Raw genomic sequence first — 20,321 nt, forward strand, 5'->3', positions numbered from 1 at the left:
GGAGATCCCTTCCCCAAGCTTTCAAGTCTTTCAGCTTTTCTAAAACCATGATTCTTTGTAATCACCTTCCCAGCTCTTCTGGTGTGGTTACCTTTCACCAATTTCACAAAGTTGAGTTTCTTAACTTCAGTTAACTCAAGATTCCCTTCATTTTCAATCACAAGCTTCTTTGGAGGTATTTTATGTGGTTTTCCATAGGTGTGTGTCCTCGATCTAGGCGCAGTTTTTACCCATTACAAGTCATGCAACCGAGACACCTGGCTTGCTTCTCTTTCATATGCACGTTGCTACTTTTTCAGCTGTCCAGTGGTACTTCACATACTCATGATGCTTCAACATTGCTTGTTTTGCCACTATTCACATGTTGCACTTTCACATACTCTTGTGGCTCTTGCCACTGCTTGTCCTCTCAAGTTACCCAGTTCCTTTATATTATTACTATTATTATTTATTTAATTCCAAAAGAACTTTACACAATTTTACATTTATCATCCACCTAAAACCTCCATTAATAAAATACATCCTAATAAAAATACATCTCATACTACATCTCCTAAAAACATCTCATAGAGCACATTATGACATAGCCAAACATAATCAATGGAACAATATGTCCATATACAATGACTAGGTTGCACTTATCAGCCTCCGGGGGCTAAGCTCTTTTGTGTAACTAACAAAGGGGGGGGGGCATCAGATACGATTGCCACAGTCAGGCCCTTTTGGGCAAAACATACTTACCCCAGCACTAGGGGCAAGAATCTAGCTGTAAATTAATATTATATATGAAATAAAATTTGTTAAGAACACTAGGTATTAGCTAACTTGTGATTCCAATACTTTGATACCTACAATAAATACATATTTTAAAAACCTATGAAACTTTTAAAAACGTTTCGATATGGTTTGATAGCATACACCTCAGTCATATCACTTGCCTGTAATAAATATCTTCTCCTACTTCCCTGTACCTAGGTTACCACAGATAATCGCTTTTTGATAACTTCCCATAGATGATACAGGGCAATGTTTACACTTTGATTATCTGTGTTCAAACAGTAATTCCAGAAGGCTTCATCCTTAATAAACTCATATGAATATACCAATCGTCCCAAGATTGTCATGTATTCAACTCCCAGTGCTACTCACTCCGTCAGTAGATGTCTTGTGGTCTCTACCATGCCGGGGATCTTACAGATGCGATACCATCTGTCTTTTAAAGGAATCCCTAGCTGTGGGCCAAGAGAGACCAAAGTTGGCAGTTGATTAATGCGCAGTCTTAGGTGAAAATACAGAACTGCAAGATTCGGACACTGCCTCATGTATTTCTGTGGTTTCAAATAATTATGCGTAACTCCTGAAACATACGTATAACTGCATATGGTTTCCAAGTGGCTGTAGTTCTTAGTCCAGTCCCACAATTTGGCTTTACCTATAAAAATACACTTTACTATTTCATACTTTGTGCCCCTGGAGTAATCTGGGGGTCCATCCAATATTTTTAAATAGGTTAGTTACCTAGGTCTCAAAACAATCTTGACTGCACATGTGTCGCAAGTTTCCATGGTTATCTAATAGGGAAAGCAGTTGACATTTGGGTTTGGAATGAATTTTCAGGTGCAATAGACCTCGCTGCATCAACATTTCATCTTTTAGCGAGGTCAAGCCTAATTCTAGCCGTATATATTGCACTGAAGTAGAGGCGCCAAGCCTCAAAATCCGTTTCCAAAACTGCCCCTCTATAACATCCAACAATGGCAAATCCCTCATAGCCAGGGCCTCCATTCCATAGAGCACCATAGGGCAGACACTTTATTTATGAAGTATAATGACCCCCCCTCAAATGTAAACCCTGCTGTTTCTCTCTCAAAGTTCTGGATTAACTGTATCCTCCTTAGAGCCTTTATTTTCTTGGCTTCAACTATATTCTTATAGTTTTTACTACTACTCATGTCGAGTCTTAAATATGGGTAGGACTCAATATATTCCACCTTGCCCAATGGAGTATTAAAGCTTGGTCACTTAGCCTTTTTAGACGAAAGAACCAATATTTTAGTTTTTCCCATGTTTATTTTAATCTTGTTTTCAAGCACATAATTGTTCAAGCTAGTGACCATGGCTTTAGCTGCGACATATGTATAGTTTAACATGACTAAGTCGTCTGCGTAGAGCATACATGAGATAGAGCGTCCTCCTAGCTTTGGACAACAGCCTTCAGTTGGTAGCAAACGGGCCGGCAGATCTGCCGTATACAAGTTATACAGCAGAGGAGCCAGTGTACAACCCTGCTTTACACCGTTAACAGTCTTAACCGGAGCAGTGGCCATCCCCTCTTCTTTCAATCGAACCACTACTTGCGTATTCTGGTGGAGGCCTTCAAGATATTAACAAGCCACTGGGGGCACCCCCATGTTAGGAGCTTTCCCCATAGCTTTAAGCGGTCGACCCCATCAAACGCAGCTTTAAAATCAACAAATATTACATAGTGCATCTGCCCACCTATCTCTTGTGTCTCTCTTATTAGGGAATGCAAGAGCCTAAGATTATGGATCGTACTTGATCCAGGCCGAAAGCTGCTCTTTATAAATTGATGGATCTGTGCATCGTCCACCCAGTTTTGCAGAGCCCTCAATACAACGTCCAAAAATAATTTTCCTGTCACGTCAAAGAGTGACAACCGTCAGTAGTTCTCCGGCAGCATACAATAACCTTTCTTGTATGCCGGAAGAAGTATAGACTGCTGCCACGACTCAGGAATGGTCTTTGAAGTACAGACCTTATCGAACAAAGTCTTCAGTATCCTGGCCCTCTGTCCCGGATTCTGGTTGAGTACAGTCTTGGCCAAGCCATTTGGTCCTGGGGCCGTACAGTTTTCAAGTGTTAGGATGGTACTTCTGACATTGGCTTCACTGAATGTCAGTGGCCAACCTCTGATCATATAATCCAGGGGTGAAGGCAAGGTATGATCACTATCACTACCCTCCAAATAGTGCATCCATACCGATTCCTGGTTAGGGTTCAATATGAGTTTCTTAACCTCCCCTTTAGCCCTAGCCAGCTTTCCCCAGATCTTCCTTGGGCAATTACTTCGAAGTGCCATAATCATTTGTTGCCAGTTGTCGTCGTGAATGGAAAACCTCCATTGCTTAAACCATACTTGGTAATTTTTCCTTATTACTCTAGTATGAGTTTAACTCCAGGGCTGTTAATTCCAGTCCCAGAGCCCTTCGAAGTTCTTTTCGCATGACTCGCTTGGCATCTCATATATTCCTATAAAATCTGTACAAGGGTTTACTACAAATCCCCTGCCCAGGCGTTATATTAGCACACATTTTCGTGTGAGGTTCCTAATCCAGGCCTCAATCTCATCCCAGTTCTTATTGCCCAATGTGACCATGTCCACCTCCAGGAGCTCTGTGATCTTCTTATCCATCTTTTGTAGATTTGTTTGTCCATCGAATGGCAGTTCCTGCATGATTTACAGCAAGATCTATACAGCCACTCTGTCTGGCCTCCTGGATTTGGTCATTCATATTTAAGGCCAATATATTATGGTCACTATATTCAATAGTAATAGTATATGCACTACTCATATAAAACATATAACAAATATAACAATACATCCACAATTTAATTATTGTGCACAAAGTTTTTGTGCAAAACAACACATGGTGCAGGGCCACAGTAGATTTTATAAGTGGTCAGCAAACCAACACATGACGCATGGCCACAATAGATTTTATAAGTGGTCAGCAATTGGGATAGGCCAAAAAGAATCTTCACAGGTGGTCTTATCCTAGATTTCTCTACCGGTTTTGACGTGTTAACGTTGGTTTTGTTACGTCTTCATCAGGAGATTACAAATAGTTTTTTTAGCAACCGCAACAGGAATCAATCCGTTGTTTATTGTGTGTATGGAACTGGAGACACTGTCATACAAATTGGCAATGTTCCAGTTAAGGATCCTGCGTGGCAGATGTATTGTTATATTTGTTATATGTTTTTATCTTGTACTTATTGATGTTTTGTATGAGTAGTTAGATGGATGTTGTATGGATGCGGATGAATGTATGAATGATTGAATAGGATGATTTTTATCAAATTATGATGGTTTTTAAATATTTCTGCGATGTTAAATAAATAACTGCTTGAGTGCAGATTAATTCGTGATTAAACTCACAGAGTAAAATGTATTAGGTACAATAAAATCCTTAATACGCCTTTGTAAATTGTATCCTCTGGATTTTCTTCTGAGATATACTATTACGTTAATACCCCGATCTAGAGAGTGGGGTCTCCTGTGCCTTTCAGAGACAGGACACTATATTCAATAGCCAGCACCTTTAGTTCTTCCTTCATCTGCAAGCAAACGTTATTGCCAAATAGGTAGTCCAGTGTGGCCACACTATTATTTCCCTCCCAAGTGTAACCACCTGGTATATCACCCGCTGTTCTACCATTTAGCATCCGCAGCTCCCATTGTCCCAAAAAGGAAACCCAATGTGCCCCTTAGCATTACCAAGCCTTTGTAGCATAACGCTTTTCTGTGATACCTTCTTATACATCGCACAGAGGTTATCATCCATACATCTAGAGTTTAAATCACCTCCCAGGATAATCGGTCTTGCCGCGGTACTACCCTCTGTTGTCAACAGGATGTCTTCAATACTATTATATATTTCCTCCGACGCTTTTATACCTGGGGGTGCGTAAACATTTATGAGCAGCGTTTTCCACCCGTGTGTACAATCCTCTTGACTTACTTGCACACCCTTCACGTTACCCTTAGCAGAATCTGCCACCACCCGCCGGGAGCACATCCTCTGGCCAACACCAATCACAAGACCCTGTATGGTCTACCCCTTTTACCCTTGGTGGCCAACTCCTGATACATGTGATACCCCTCCACATTTAGGGGGCAATAAAGCCATGTCTCTTGGAGCATGAAGATTTCAAATGCTTTCAATTCGGTCATAGATCCTGCTTCATGTAATATGTGGCTGTGTCCCTGTATGTTCCAGCTAGTTATTCCGAGGGCTCATTGGTATTGCAGTCCCTTATCAATAGTCACCTCACTACTCGGAGTTGGCCCCCAGGTTATTGCTTCATATGTGAGTACCCCCTCCCTGTGTCTCTGTTCTCCAACTGGGAAAGCATATGTAAAACCATCCCAGTTGCCCCATACTTGATCCTCCCATCTGGTGATTTCTGTTTCACCCTGCTCTGCCCCGACTCGTCCAGTAAGCCCTGGGTGTTCTTTACAGACTGTTCATTTTAACCCTGCCTTAAATAGTAGCTTAGAATTAGCACACAACAGAGACACAGCAGTAGGTGAAGCAAAACAGATTAAAATACAGTTTGGTGTACTACCACATTTCGGCAGTTTAATCTGTAGCATGTCCCTGGTAGTAATGGATGAAAACCATAGTTGACCATAATCTCAGCAATGCAGTTCGATTTAGAAAAGGGCTGGAGTCTGAGGTATGTAGCTCCTCTAACTTTACCTAGAGCCCCAACCTAAGAGGGCCCTCCAATGGTTTCCCTTGATTCTGAATCGGTCCACTTAAAATATCCAGATCTTAAGGCATGGTGTTTGGATTCGCAGACCGACTCTCCTGCCCCAGAGGGTAAGTATCTGTGTTTTGGCTCGGGCATAGGGCTTTCAGCTTGGTTGCTCAACTAACCCGCCTGGGCTGGGATTCACTCACTTCTTCATCCTGCCGCAGTGACAGGTCAGGGTTAAACCCTGGCATCCTTGTGCACCTCACCTGGACGCCTCTCACCTAGATTTTGCAGGGGGCACTGAAGTATCGTCACTGCTGATAATAATGAACGGCGGGGAAACTACATTGCCCTAGTAGGTTGCATTTGGGCCCACTTATCGAATGGGCCAATAAATGACACTGTTCGTTTAGTGCCATCTGGCTGGTCCCTCGTTACTAGCGTTGGTGCCTTAGGTCCTCGTCCAGTAGTGATCACCAGACGGTGCTTCTGGTCTACCCTCATTGGTAGATCAAGTAAAGCTCCTGGGCATCTTGAAGGGTTCCTCGCGGCTCCCCATTTTGGTGGGCGATCTTCATATCCGCGCAGAGAGCATCGATAGCATCTTCTTCAGATGCCACCGCAGTATTTACAGAATCTTGAGATCTCCAAGAAATATCAGATTCATCTGGCACCAGTATTATATCAGCCCTTACTTCGGGGGTATCAGTCGATTGTACCATACTAGGGCAGATGCTAGTGGGTACAATATCAGACCCAGGGCAAGGCGCCTTTAATAGCAATTTGTGAGACATCAAGGACTTATTGGGCTGGGGCTTGAGCAAGTTAGGCACCATTTGGTTAGCAGCCAACTTCGTCATTAATATGTTCAAGCTTCTCTGGTCGGCTGCCACCAGCGAACACAGAGAAAACAGGGCTTCCACCTTTGATACCAGGGCCACCAATAGGTCTGTGGTGGGGGCGGGCCTTAGGTTGTCGAAGTCCATTGCTGCCCCAGGGATTATACCATTTGTCTCCAAACAGGCCCCTGATGTAAACAACGCCTCCAGGTTAGGGCTATCCACTAAATTGAGTCACATTACTTGTCGGCTGGAATTGAAGACCCAAGGAATTCTTACTGATGGTGCTGCACAGGGCTAATAACGAGCCATTATTATCCACTGAGTGATCAGTAAAGGAGAGTTGCTGATTCGTTTCCCCCAGACTCTTTCTCTCCTCTAACAGCTTTAAGCATGATGACATGCCCTGTTCGGGTATATTCCTGCCCGTATTTGGATACATTGCCAATGATGACTTTGTGGCACCCAAGCCACAAAAATATCCTGAAATTCTTGTTTGATGGGGGGCAGACCTGATTTCACCCACATCACCTTCTTTCTTTCCCCTCTTGCTTCTGGGCCCTTCACGTTTCTGTTTGATGAGAAGGAAGGTACTGCGACGCGTTTGCCCTTGCAAATGTTTTCACTCTTAAGGCCTGATATCTTAGGTTGTTTAAGTCTCATATTACAAACAGTCTCTAAGGCCACGTAATTATTAAGGAAAGTCTATGCGGCTGCTAAGCACTGTGCTATACTAAAATGGCAGCAGGGTCAAGAGCAACACAGTCGGCCCTATATCAAGCTCCTTTTATAAAAGCAAAAAGCTGACACCATGTTACTTGTCACTTTAGATTCACCCTGGATGCAGTAGATGGAGATATAAAACTTAACTCGGTCCACAGTACTCACAGGGTGCCGCATACAGGAGTGCTGTTAATAATCCTCTGTGGGTTCCATGTGTATCCAAAACAGGCAGGCCTCATGTACCATCAGCCATCTGCCATGAACACCAAACACTTATGCACTCTCTGTCACGCTCTGCTACCAAGAGGGTTTTTTATACCCACGTGAGAGCGTGCAGGAGAAGCGAGTTATGGAAAGTGAGAAACAACTTATTTTTTCAACTCCAGCAGCAGTCCTCGCAAAAATAACAGGATTGTCCACCAAACACTCGCGCACTCCTCCTTTATATTCTTATAGTTCTTGCCAATGCTTACTCTCTCAAAGTACACCACACAGTTCCTTTATAATCTTATGGCTCTTGCCAACGCTTGTTCTGTCAAAGTGCACAGTTCGCTTGTATCGTGAGATTCCACAAAACTGCTTTCATTTAGTTCAGTATTCAAAATGCTTGCATTAATTCGGGTCGGTATTCAAAAAAGTGCTTTAATTTATATCGACAATATCGACATTCAGTTATCTTCTCACACGTAGGATATGCTTGCCTGTTATGCCAGGGTTCTCGATTGCTCTGTCTGCCACACCTCTTTCCAGGAGAGGTCTGCTCTTGTCCAGCAGTCCGTAGATTGGCTTCCACAGCCGAACCCATTTTTACCGTTCTTGCTGCTCTTAAAACCTGCTGCTCGGTCGATTGGTCCAAAAAGAACTAGACGGTTCAGTATCGGCTTTGGATTTCTGCATTGCTCTTGCGTGCCTCCTCCTTGTCCCAGTAGCTAAGTGGTGTGTGGGTGTGAATGAGTCCCAGTACCAAACTGGTATCTATTGGGGGATGTTTTACTTTACAAATAGGGAAGGGGCTGGCAATAGTCTATAAAGGCTTGGGGGATGTTGAACTCCTTATGGGGGATACTGTGTCTCACCCAAGGTTGCCTTGCCTTCACTCCCCAATTGTCTTCCACCCAGGTAGTTCTCCCTTGCCTATCCACACCCAGGGTCAGGATCCGATAGCGACAGCCTTTCTAAGGCCACCTGGAAGGAGGATATCTGGGGAAAAGAAGTGAAGACGTCCTTAGTTTCTTCACATACCCTTCCCGTATGCGGGCTGGAGCCTGATGTTTCACAGGGAAACCGGGAAAGGAAGTAGACATTTCCCTGATATTGACCCTTCCAGTGTTCCACGGTGAAACAATAGAGTTGGAGATCCAGGAACCACTGCATAACTCTTGGATTTGTCTCCTTCCATTGGCTGATCCACACTAAAGGTGAATGCAAGACATTCATTAATTTTCAGAAATTGATTTGCAGAGTTTGCTCATTAAGATGTTCTTGATTAGCAAACAAACCCATTTGATTAGCAATGTTATTCTAATCTTTTTGTGACCTGAAGTTATTTGTAGCCAAGACATAAAATGAGCATCAATACAGCATTTTTGTGTACCGCTGAAGCAAGACTTTAGTGAGATGAGGCAGACCTTGCAAATTCTTTAAAATTCTACTAGACCTCCATGTCAAGTAGCTTAGTTTGCCTACTCGACCTAAGAGAAATGCACTCCACCCATGCCAATGAATGACAAAAAATGTAAATATTATTTCTGTAAAATGGTGCATGTCACCACAAACCCACTTTGTTTGGCACACTACTGCCACCCAGAGGCTAGCCATGCAGAGTCAAACTTTTAATCGACGTTAATGCAAACAAAGTAAATGGAAAATAAATGTTTCAAACATCCCCTGCAAATGGTACTCAACTATGCGAGTGGGCGAGTAGACTTCGTGAGCCCTGGATGAGTGTCATAAAATGTAAAAGGTTAGGTGCATGAATGGACACAAATAAATAGATTTGATAAAAGGCTCTGAAAACAGTTTGGCGAGCTCTCTCCCTGTGTTCAAATATACAATTCAATCATAATCATGGTATTCCAGTAGATCTGCAGATGTACAGACAGGATGGAACTATTGGTCACTACTTCGCGTAAACACCTAGTTAGCTTTGTGTATTCATTATGTAAGGGGAAAGTAAGAGACTAAGCAGAGTGGATGGCGCAGCCGACAGACTTGGGCAAACTAGGTGAAATATTGTAGTTTATACCAGCTACCTTGAAAGGGAGATGGGCGCAAAGTAACAGGGTGATATGTCAAGGAGTATGGGATCAGTTCATGGGTTGAGCACCAGTTGCACAGATGAATGTAACTAGCAGATCACAGAACTAGGTTTGCCATCAGAAACTGTTGGCCGTGTGATCATGTACATTTTCAAGTGTTCACTCGTCATTATGATGCATCTTCCCCAACAAATTGAAATATAGTTAACACTATGAGAGTTGTTTACAGCAACCTAAAATTTACTGTAGAGCATGGAGACAATGCAGTGTGGAGCCGGCACACCCTGGAGGTAGGACCATGACACCTATTTGGTGGGCTGAGAGCCCATGGAATGCTGCCGAGCGCTGGAAGCCCCAAGCTCTGAGGTCTCTGAAGGAGAGAGACAGAGTCATGACCGATGCAGAAGACCAGTGTGCCCGAACAGTGGTCCCTGAGGAAGAAGGGAACCAATGACCATTGAAGCACAGTTCCACCGCAAAAGGAGAAACCGCCTCCCCCAGTGAAGGTCAGCATGAAAAATCAGGTATGCAGTTCTCTGCAAGGAGAGAGAGGAGAGTGGTTAAGCTACGCTGTGCTCCAACAGAGAGCAGTACGATAAGAAAACGGATCATGTATCGAAGGGGCCCGGTGTGCCTATAGAAAAACAGAATAAGAGAAATACCAAAATCAGGGGAAAGAGAAACCAATACCCAGAAGGTGTTTATTAGAAACCAGAAAGTAAGCGAACCATCCAAAGGGTGTGAACCGAAATCTAATGCCCTAGACCCCTAGGAGGGGTTACCAGAAACGTGAAAGAAACAGAAACACCCAGGAGGGGTGTCCTTGAAGGAATTCTTCCTCAAGAAGGGAATACCCAGCCCAGAGGCAAGAGCCCAGTCTGGGCTAGGAATCAAAGCCACTCGCAGAGGGTGGAGAATTAACACCCCTTACCTGAAGGAGAGTCTGCAGGTCCAAGGTCCAAATGGGACCAGAAATAGTTTTTACCTGTATGAAACTAAACCGCACTGGAGGCGTTAACAAGAACAGCACTTGAACAACTGAAAATCGTACAAATCCAAATTGTGCATTTACTGAATGAAGTTTTACAGTTACCCAAGACTTTGCGGAGCGCATAGGAGTTTGCCCTTTTGAATGTGTTGAGAATTAAGATCAGGTCCTGAATATCCCAGGAAAACCACATTAAGATGGAACAGTTTTTTTCTGAGTTACTGAAGACTTTTGGGAGAAGCACGGGAGTCCTCCCTTTTGTCTATACTGAAAACTAAGCAATTTCCTTTTACAAGGACACCAAGTCCAGAAAACCTTCTTTGTTAAAAACTCCCGGAACCTATTGTTTGTTTGAACTGGGAGAGAAAGCTACAGCCTAAGAAACTAAGAGGAGCATTTCATCCTCTGTGTTTGTGTTGAAACCCAAAGAACGTGTTGTTTTGAACTGTACGAGAATGCTAAAGCATGTACCTTCAAAAGGAACATTTCCAGAGACATTACTGGGGAAGGGGTCATGCAACAGCCAGCATAAAACAAGTAAGGGGGAGTGAGAGCACTTCTCTGGGCTACATTTTGTTTTCCTTTATTAGTGGTAGTGCCAATTAGAAAGATAGTATACGTTTGTACAGAAGAAAAAGCTGAGTTGTGTACGACATCCTCACAAGCACATTTTATTTTCTTAAAATAGTGAACTTCCACCATAGCAATAGGGTTAGATGAGGGATTTTCTATTACTTTGACAAAAGTAAAAAAAAGTTGAAACAATGTCCAGTTGTCTGTGTCCTATCTCTGACCTACCGAAAGACTAACCTGGGTTAGGGACACCAGGATTTGGTTCTAAATCACACCAGAGAGGGTTGGCCTTAGGGTCCACGAAAAAAACAATAAATACCGTTGAACGGCCACTGTGATTCTTGTGCATCTGTGACTGGCTGTGTCACTGTGGGATTTTCTAGACCGTGATACAGAAGTCCCCCATTGTCATTTAAGTTGCTTAGAATTGTGAGACTTGGAAGTATGGCTCGGTTTCTGACCCGAGTAACAGCTGAAACAGAAGGGCGCAACCTATCTATGACAAAGAAGTAACCATCCGTCCTGAGGCAGAGCCACGGTTCATACCAGTTTGAAAATGGACTTGCAAATGCTTAACCGGAACCGTCCAGCACCAGGCGAGGTGGAGCAGAGATCCTCAGAGGACCGTGACTAGATCCTCAGACTGCGCGTACTGTGAAAGAATAGAAGCCACCAACTAAAGGGGAGTCCAGTTGAGCTGTCACATAAGCGGCTGGGCGGAGAGTTGAGCGCCTGTCCGACTGCACATGCCTCTCGAGCAGCACCGCCCATCACAATCAGGTATGTGGTGGCACCAGTATCCCAGGAGGTTGGCGGCACAACAAGACCAAGAAATCCCAGGTTGGGGGGGGGGAAGTGCCAATCACCGGAGTGGGGATAGAGCCTAGAAACCCCAGAGTGGGGAAGGAGTGAGCAACGAGCCCCAGAGTGTGGTAAGAACTGAGAAGCCTCATGCTGGGGAGAAAGACAGAGGCCCCGGAGTGGGGAGAATACTGAGAAGCCCTGAGTAGGGAGAAAGAGGAAAGCCCTGGGGTAGGTGGGGCAAACGTAGTGAACCCCAATAGTGGGGTCAGAAAAAGAGGCAATCCCAGGTATGAGGAAAGAAATTAGAAGAAAGAGGGAGACCAGCCGCAAGCAGTTGGTCACTGCTGGTCAAAGAACCCAGCCTCCTGCAGTGTACTTTAAAATTATGTTGGGGAGCTTGAGCAACATGTTCCTAGAGCATAAATGGAGGCAGTCTTTCTACAAATATACTTTTTATTTTTAAATCCAACTAGAATTCAACAGCATAAATAACACACAGCACCAATGCCATATGTCACACATTGTTTTTATTAGGGTACTTCTACGTCCTCACATCGCAGTCTTTCATGTTCGCATGTTCGCAATGGCATTGTCAAAATAGGGAGTTCCTATTCTGTAAACAAATACATAAGAGAATATGAGAGAGAGAAAGGTTGACCTTTGCCTATGGAAGTGCAGACATACCCTAAAACAGCGATCCAACCTTTACTTGGGTCAACTCCCTCATGGGAGCAATCGGGGACAGAAACATTGTGAACTGTCAAATTGTATGGAAAGGAGTGAAGCTATGGGCCAGAAGGCTCAGGACATCACCAACAGGTCCAAGGGTATAGACTCTTGCCCTTTCAGGTAAAGCAGCACAGGAAACCCCCTGCTCATTCCCTTCTGGCCTGACATCTGTATGCCGGGCATGGGGATGAATCCTAAAATGGTGGCCAGGTTCAAGAACAGCAAAACAGATTTTAAGCCCCATGTTTCCTGTAAATCACACACTCAATGGAAGGTTGCACTGCATGTGTGAGCTTGTGTTTTATTGCAGAGTCCGCTTGGCACAGCTTGCAACATGTTTTGTCATACTTCATGTATACCATCTCCCCGGACGAGCTGTGGTATACAACCACTTCCCTCCTTCAGCCACGTTGAACCATAGGGTGTTCTGGCCATATTTGCCCTCCGTGTCCATATGCCTCCTACAGGACCTCAGAGTTCACACAAAGCCACACACACACTCAGCCACATACACACAGCCCTTCCCTGCCCCCCTAACACACAGCCACGTAGGCCACGAAGGGCCTGGTGGCACAGAAACACATTCCAGAATTCCCCAATACAAGCCTGACGTTTCATTTGAATCCCTATGCCCGATGGGGTAGAGATAGCCGGTGCAACACTGGGAATAGAGGCTAAATACACAATGTACTGCAGTATATGGGACCAGTAGGTGTCACTATTTTTTATTTGGTTCAGCACAACTGGAAAAAGCTGGATACACTGCAATATCACTGAACACACAAAGGAGAAGTTGCCACATAGACTGCCCATGCCCTCTCTCATATTAAATAAGCATTGGCAAAGCCAACAGTTTTGACTTTTGTGTAGGCATGGGATAAGCGTTTACCACGCACCGCCATAATGGTATTAACTGGCCATAAAATGAAAACGGCTGCAAAATGGTGTGATTATCTGGGATCATGATGGCAGTGACTGGCCAACGTATATCTAATACTGATACACAAGTCAAAACGGTTGGTTTTGTCAATGCTTGTTTTTAAGAGAACTTCAGTGTAAGGATTAGATGCAAATCAGGTGGCTGAAGGCACACTTGGTAATGACATTTTCATTACACTAGTAGCATATGTATAGATGCACTTAAGCCATGAACTCTTAGTACACCTCTTAGAAATAACACGGGCAGGCTAAAGATTGATGTTACTGCTTGTTAGGGGTAGCTGAAAGAGATCCCTGGACAATGTGTTTTGGGTGGGGTGGCCCAGGTACAGAGTAGGAATGGACATAGGGGTAAGCAGGTCAAAAGTAGTCAATGGTGGATAAATAACCAAACCACACCCACAAGCTGTCTTTTCCTCCTCGCATTTCTTTTCTCTCCCAGCTGTACTCTAGTGCTATAGTTTTTTTATTGGTGGCACTATAATGCCACCTTATAGCTCAAATTAAAAACGGATTCCTTAAAAAGACAAGTGGCACTGTAGTAACTACGAGGAGACATTTATTCTGCGGTATTGATTTATGTTGAATGTGATGACTTTTTTGGTTGAGCATTGTTTGACTGATTTTACTAAATTGGGCGCTTGATTAGAACAATTTGTTGTGTTAAATCTTATTTCACTATTTGACTGTGATTAGCTTATTTTGCTGCTTATTATCTGGCCAGCAAGATTTGAGTCTCCAATTTGAAGCTTTTCAAACCTTCCCTGCTTTTGAGCTGCCTGTAGTTATTTTAAACTACATTTCCCGATTTGCTCAGTAGCAACTGAATTCCTCCGGCAGCGCGTCAGCTCTGTCACATTAGCAAATGCCGGTTAACGGCGATTTATATCCGGTGAGGAAGGGGAAGGAGAACCACCTGCTTTTACACTGGTAAGCCCCCCCCCCATTTGCAGCCTCAATTCTCGCTCTGCTGCATTACTATGCCTGACCTAGATGCCGTCTATACCCAATCAGCCACCAGAAGGGCCAGCATAGTGCAGAAGTACCTAGATAGGGCCTTGTTGCCACCTCCAATGCCTAATTGCACAACTAACACCAACTCTACAAGGCCTGACCAGCACCCCAGTGATCCCTCTGAGATCTCCTACTCCACCCCTAAGGGGCTTCGTAACCAGGACAATGTAGGGACTACTGATGGTATGGACGAAATTAATTCAGAAGGTAGCCCATTGTATAGGGGCAAACACCCTTCTACTAACGCAGCTTCCACTTTTACGTCATCCATCAACTCGGCCCCCATTACTCAGCCTGAAGCCAGCCACGTAAATAACGATGCCAGAACAGACCAGTGTCACTGGACACAAAAACCTAATTCCCTGTCATGTGTAATGCTTAACACTTGTTCACTTGTTAAGCATGCCACTGAAGTGGCAGATTACATCAAGAATACTGACATCGATCCCTGTGCCCTTACTGAAAGCTGGCCCCATGCGGCTGCAGCACTTACCCTAGCCATTCCATCAGGATTCAGGATTTTTTGTACTGAACAACAACAGTGTGTTGGGGGTCGGGGGATAGCACTGATCTATCGAGCTTCACTTCAAGTCCAGTAAAGTCCTAGGTGCTGCTGTGGAAGACTGTGATATTTTATGTGTCTAGCTCTCCACAGACCCCAACACTACTATTAATATCATTCTTATTTATCGTCCCCCTAAAAAAAAGCCTGATTTTCTCATTCATTTGAGTGATGGAATTCTTCCCTTCCTTAAACCTTTATCCAAACTGATCGTCTTGGGAGATTTGAACCTGGGGCTTTTGGATCCCACAATAACATGGCTAATATTGTCAACTCCAAACTTATGGCACTGGAGTTCCGCCATCATGGGGTGGTTGCCACCCATGTCAAAGGAAGAACTTTGGATTGGCTGGCCACTCACAGGGTCGACCTTGAGAACATCGAAATGACACACTGTCCCTGGTCAGACCATTTCTTTATACATTTTTATGTGCCCCTGACCTCCAAGCTCATCACAAATCCAGTAGCTAGAAGCTGGACTTAATATAGGAATCTACGCAAGCTATCTGCTGCAGCACTCAAACCTAATTTTTTACCTATCCTTCAGAACCTTCCAAACCTTAATTGTGCAAACGACCTGGCTAATGCTAATCAGACCATGCTCACCACAGCAGTCAACCAACTGGCTCCTGAAAAAATATGCCTCGCCAGGATCACACCCTCTAAAGACTGGTTTTCAGCCGAAATCCTAAAACTCTGGTTAAAAAAAAGGCTTTTTAGCACTGAACCAAATGTCTTCAGACCACAAAAACAAATAGACAAGCAGTGCCAAACTCTATAAAACAGCCATATGAGTGGCTAAGAAATGGTCATATGGCATTGGAATTGATGAGACATCTTCTAATACTACAGAACGGTTCAAGATTCCAAAAAGAGCTTGAATCCCCTTGCCCTGTCTCCACCAAAATCATCAAAGACGCCAAATGGTGTATTCGCATTCAAGAAGCCATGATTAGTAAGGTTGACATGATCCGAGAACGGGTTCATGCCAAAAGCTCAGTTCCTAATTTGAATGGGGCTAGTGCCAAAAAGAAACACCTGTCCCGCCTTTGCTCACCATTTTTTATTTCCATTAAGTAACAGAATAGGACATATTTGGTGTACTGTCCTTTCTCAAACCTAAAGCATACAAAGGGGACATCTGCCGTGCAGTGGTTGTTAAAGCTTGCACTGTACAACTCTTACCCCTTATCACCAAGTTCATTAACTGTTCTTTTAGAGAAAATAATAATGTCCCCAGTCTTATTAAGCACGCATGGATTTCTCCATTATTGAAGAAACCATCCCTGGACCTGGCTCTACCAGAGAATGATCGTCCCATTACCAAGATCCCGTTCTTGTTGAAGATTCTGGACAAGGATCTCGCAAACAATCTGGCTTTAGGAAGGCCGATAGCACAGAATCCACCCTGCTTGATCTCAAGTCTAACATTTTACTTCATTTTGACATGGGCAGCACTGTAATGCTGATCCTTCTCAACCTGTCCTCGGCTTTTGATGGGGTAGACCATAAAATACTGGTGCATCTGTGATGCAGCCTTTTTTTTCCCCTGAAGCAGCCGCCTGGGTTTCTTATCAGAGCTACTGGCGAAGGCCTTCCACAATGATACCATGGCAGACAACTACCCAGTCTTATAGGGAGTACCACAGGGAGAATTCATGTCACCCATGCTCTTCAACATCTATACCGTCCCCTTTTCTGAAATGTTGGAAGAATAAGGTACTGTATACGCAAACTACGCAGATGACACGCAGCGTCTCATTACCCTCTCCGGTGATTACGCTAAGGACACACTCACGGTCAATAACCAGATCGGATCATGGATGGTGGATAATGGCCTTGCGCTCCACACACACAAACACAACTGATGATTGCAAGCACAACTGCCCACTTAAGCAAACTCTGGAACGAATACAAGGCCTTCAATATCTATAAAGTCAAAACCCTGGGTGTAGTTGTGAACCAGAAATTGTCTATGACAGCACACATTAATAGCCTTGTCGCCTGCTCGGCCTATTACCTAAAACTACTGGCACAAATCAGACCCTTCTCAGTAGGTCAAATTGTGCCACCATTGCCAGGGCAATTATCAGTGCTCGCATTTACTATTGTGCGAGCCTCCTCCAGGGAACCAGTAAAGGCGAGCTGGCCCGCCTTCAGATTGTCCAGAACAGCGCTGCGAGAGTGGTGGAGGGCCTAAAAAGATCAGATCACATCTCAAACGCCAGGAACTCCCTTCATTGTCTCACGGTGGAAAGGCACATAAGCTATCAGACCCTCTGCATTACATACAGATGTCTATACGGGAAAATTCTGGGCTATCCCGCCGACAAACTAGAATGACTACCTGCAAGGAGAGTCCTTCGATCGAACAATTCCCACCTCCTGATCATTCCCAGAGCTAAACTGGCATCAGTGTTTCTGAAATCATTTTCACACTCAGCACCTAGACAGTGGAACAAACTGCCCCCTGACCTAAGAGCGTGCACTAGTTTTGGGAAATGCAAACACGAGCTAAAAACTGTCTTCTTTAAGTAAACTCCCCTGCTTGCCCTTTAATCTGCCTTTTGTTTTATGTTTTTATGTTTTGTTTTCTGCACTATTATGCCCACATGTCGTGTCCACGTGCATTACAAATCTAAAGAAATGTGCGGCTGCCTTGTATTAACACATTTGTGCCCTTTATACCGAACTGAGCATAAACCCAGCTGAGCAGAATTCAGAACAGTAATGCAGCTTATTTCTCCATAATGGATTAGAGACTAAGCATCAGACACATTATAAACCCTTCCCTTAACCCATGACCTTAACTTTCTTGTTAAAGCTGCTATTTATAGCAATATGTATGTATGAGTCTGTCTTCTCTCAGGGTCTATCATGCAGAATGAGATGCCTGTCTGAGCTAAACACTCTGTTGCTAGGAGCAGGTGTCCCAGTTTTCCACTAACATAATAGAACTATGCGGATCCCGCATTTGCTTCCTCTGCTGCACTGTGTGTACTCACAGAAAGAGCTATATTTATTGTAATTACATATGGTTATTAACGCATGCCTTCTTTTCTCTCCAGGTGCCCGAAGAGCTGAGCCTGCAGGTCCCAGTCGGCATCCAGCAGCACAGCCCAGTGATTTGCACCTTGACTTTGGTTGTGACTCTCTCCTGCACCATCATGCTCTTAGCTGCAGTCTACAGACACGGGCGACTAGAAATGTAATATAACTATCTCACTGGACATACACTCAATCATGACGACGTTGGAACACGACACCACCGTGAAATGTGAATTACTAGGTGCTCATTATTTATTGTGAAAATTTCATGGAAAACCATGGACAATTCCAGACTGGGCATTCAGTGGGAGCTAGAATTAGCAAGCGTAATATACTCGTTATGTTGGAAAACAGGTCTCCCATGTGTAAGGAACTCATGGTGGCAACAGTATAGACAAACACAAGTGATCACAGTTCAAGGGAGTTTATTAAACTGCAAAAGTGGGTGCAGGAAACGCCTAATCTAAACCTAAATCTAAGATGGTAGCAAGCTTTGATCATCAAATGAAAATAAGGCTGTTCTGGTGTTGTCAAATAAAAGCGCCCATACTAAGAAAAACCTCCTTACGCTAATTACAAAAAGAGTGTGGGATAGGATTCATAAGAAAGATGTGGGATAGAATTCATAAGAAAGAAAAGTAGGGTTCACAAATAATGTGTCGGGATGCAGTAGTCGGGGTCTCCCTTCTCCACGTTTTGAGCACAGTGTAAGGTGGAACCTCTGAGCACAGCACACTTCTCAGGCTTCCCCAACACGAGACGACAGTTCCGCTATCAACCATCAAGAACCTTGATGGCCAAGTCTCTTTTCCTGCAAAAAGTCTCTTGCCTTGTTGCAGAGTCTCAATCTGCCACCTGGTCGGAGTAGGAGAGGAGGCAGAGAGGGAGAGGGGATCTGAGCGCAAGTTCGGCTGTGTGCCGACCCCCACTTGCACCCGAAAAACACATACTGCCTGCCACCTGTCCTCTGTGACACCTAAGAAACATACCCTTGCCTACCTAGAACCTAGAGGGGTCTGCCCCCTCCCCTCTCCATCTACCATTATTCCCCTGTTCCACCCCGGACACATATCTTTGCCAGCCTCCCCCCGCTATCGGAAACACATGCCCCAAACCCTTGCCTGCGTTTTTACCCCCTTCCACTCCTGACATTTACCTCACAATCCCCCCCAAGTATGACACCTCTCCCTTCTTCCACTCTCGGTACATGCCCTCCCTGTGTTCCCCCCTCTTACCACCTAGAACACATGCCTTCGAGCCTTGCCGCCCATGTTTGCCTTCTTGAACTCATAACCCTATGGCTGGCACCTTTACACTTTTCCTTCTGGGTCCTGCCTGCAGCTTCTCCAGGTCCTTTGAGAAAAGTCCTGTTTCACTTGGAATGCGGTCATTCATTAAAACAAGAAGGGCACAGCTGGACAAAAGCTTCATAAGTATTACTTAGCCACGCTCTTCCTTCATAATACACTCAGAACTGTTATTGTATAATGACAAACGTATGAACTCATGCAGTTTTAGTAAAGGTGCCATTCATTCAGCTTTTAGTAAAATACAACTTCCTACTCCTGCAGGTAAGAAGGCAGCCCATTGCGAGATACAATGAGTGCTCCCTACATTATTCATGCCATGTTATGTTATGCAACTGAGGGGGTTTACACCGTGTGCATTACCCGTGCAATGCATATACTGCTGCTAAATTAATAAGTATATTTGAAGACACTATTTGCCATCACATTATTAGTTAAAAAGTGCCTAGAAGCGATACGGTTCACAGTGGAACTGAGCAAATCTCTTCATTAATTCGTTCATTCATGTGCTTGTTTGTTGTGTATACAATCATCCTTCCGGCCCCTACTCATTGGCACATCATTCCGTCCATCCGTCCACTCACCTAGTCCAATCCAACCTAACTATACAAAGGCACATTACTGCACAACGTAACCTTGTCCTTAGACCTTAGACGGAAACCATTTTTCAGGGACCTCACTCTGTGTATTGACTGCTATAAAAAATAAAAAAGAATATCAATGTTTTTTTTTTCCTTCTCTTGTGTTTCAGTGGTCCAGTGTTGATAATAAAAAACGATTCCTTTTTCTGCCCGGAGCTACCAGTTTATTCAAATTCCTAGTCATTCTGCTGAGTGCAAAATCCAAACCCAGAAGGCGTGTATAGCCTCTTTTACAACAGACATCCAATCTCGCTAAGGTCGCTTCCAAAATAAATGTATATATATTTACATACAATATCACCCAACCGAAATTGGTACTCATTCATATATATATATATATATATATATATATATATATATATATATATATATATATATATATATATATATATAT

At 43.9% G+C, this 20,321-nt stretch overlaps 1 protein-coding gene across 15 annotated transcripts in view; it reads left to right on the forward strand.

Moving 5' to 3' along the window:
* PIGX (phosphatidylinositol glycan anchor biosynthesis class X) overlaps window positions 1-20,082 on the forward strand; it is a 650,935-nt gene extending 630,853 nt beyond the window's left edge. For all 15 annotated transcript variants that reach the window (XM_069618071.1, XM_069618072.1, XM_069618077.1 and 12 more), the window contains one exon: window positions 18,000-20,082. In XM_069618071.1, coding sequence (XP_069474172.1) covers window positions 18,000-18,143 — 144 coding nt within the window. In that variant the 3' untranslated portion in view covers window positions 18,144-20,082. The remainder of the gene's footprint in view (window positions 1-17,999) is intronic.
* Window positions 20,083-20,321: the final 239 nt, after the last annotated feature.

This window comes from Ambystoma mexicanum, chromosome 10, assembly GCF_040938575.1.
Source record: "Ambystoma mexicanum isolate Mex_15411 chromosome 10, UKY_AmexF1_1, whole genome shotgun sequence".
NCBI classification, from domain to species: domain Eukaryota; kingdom Metazoa; phylum Chordata; class Amphibia; order Caudata; family Ambystomatidae; genus Ambystoma; species Ambystoma mexicanum.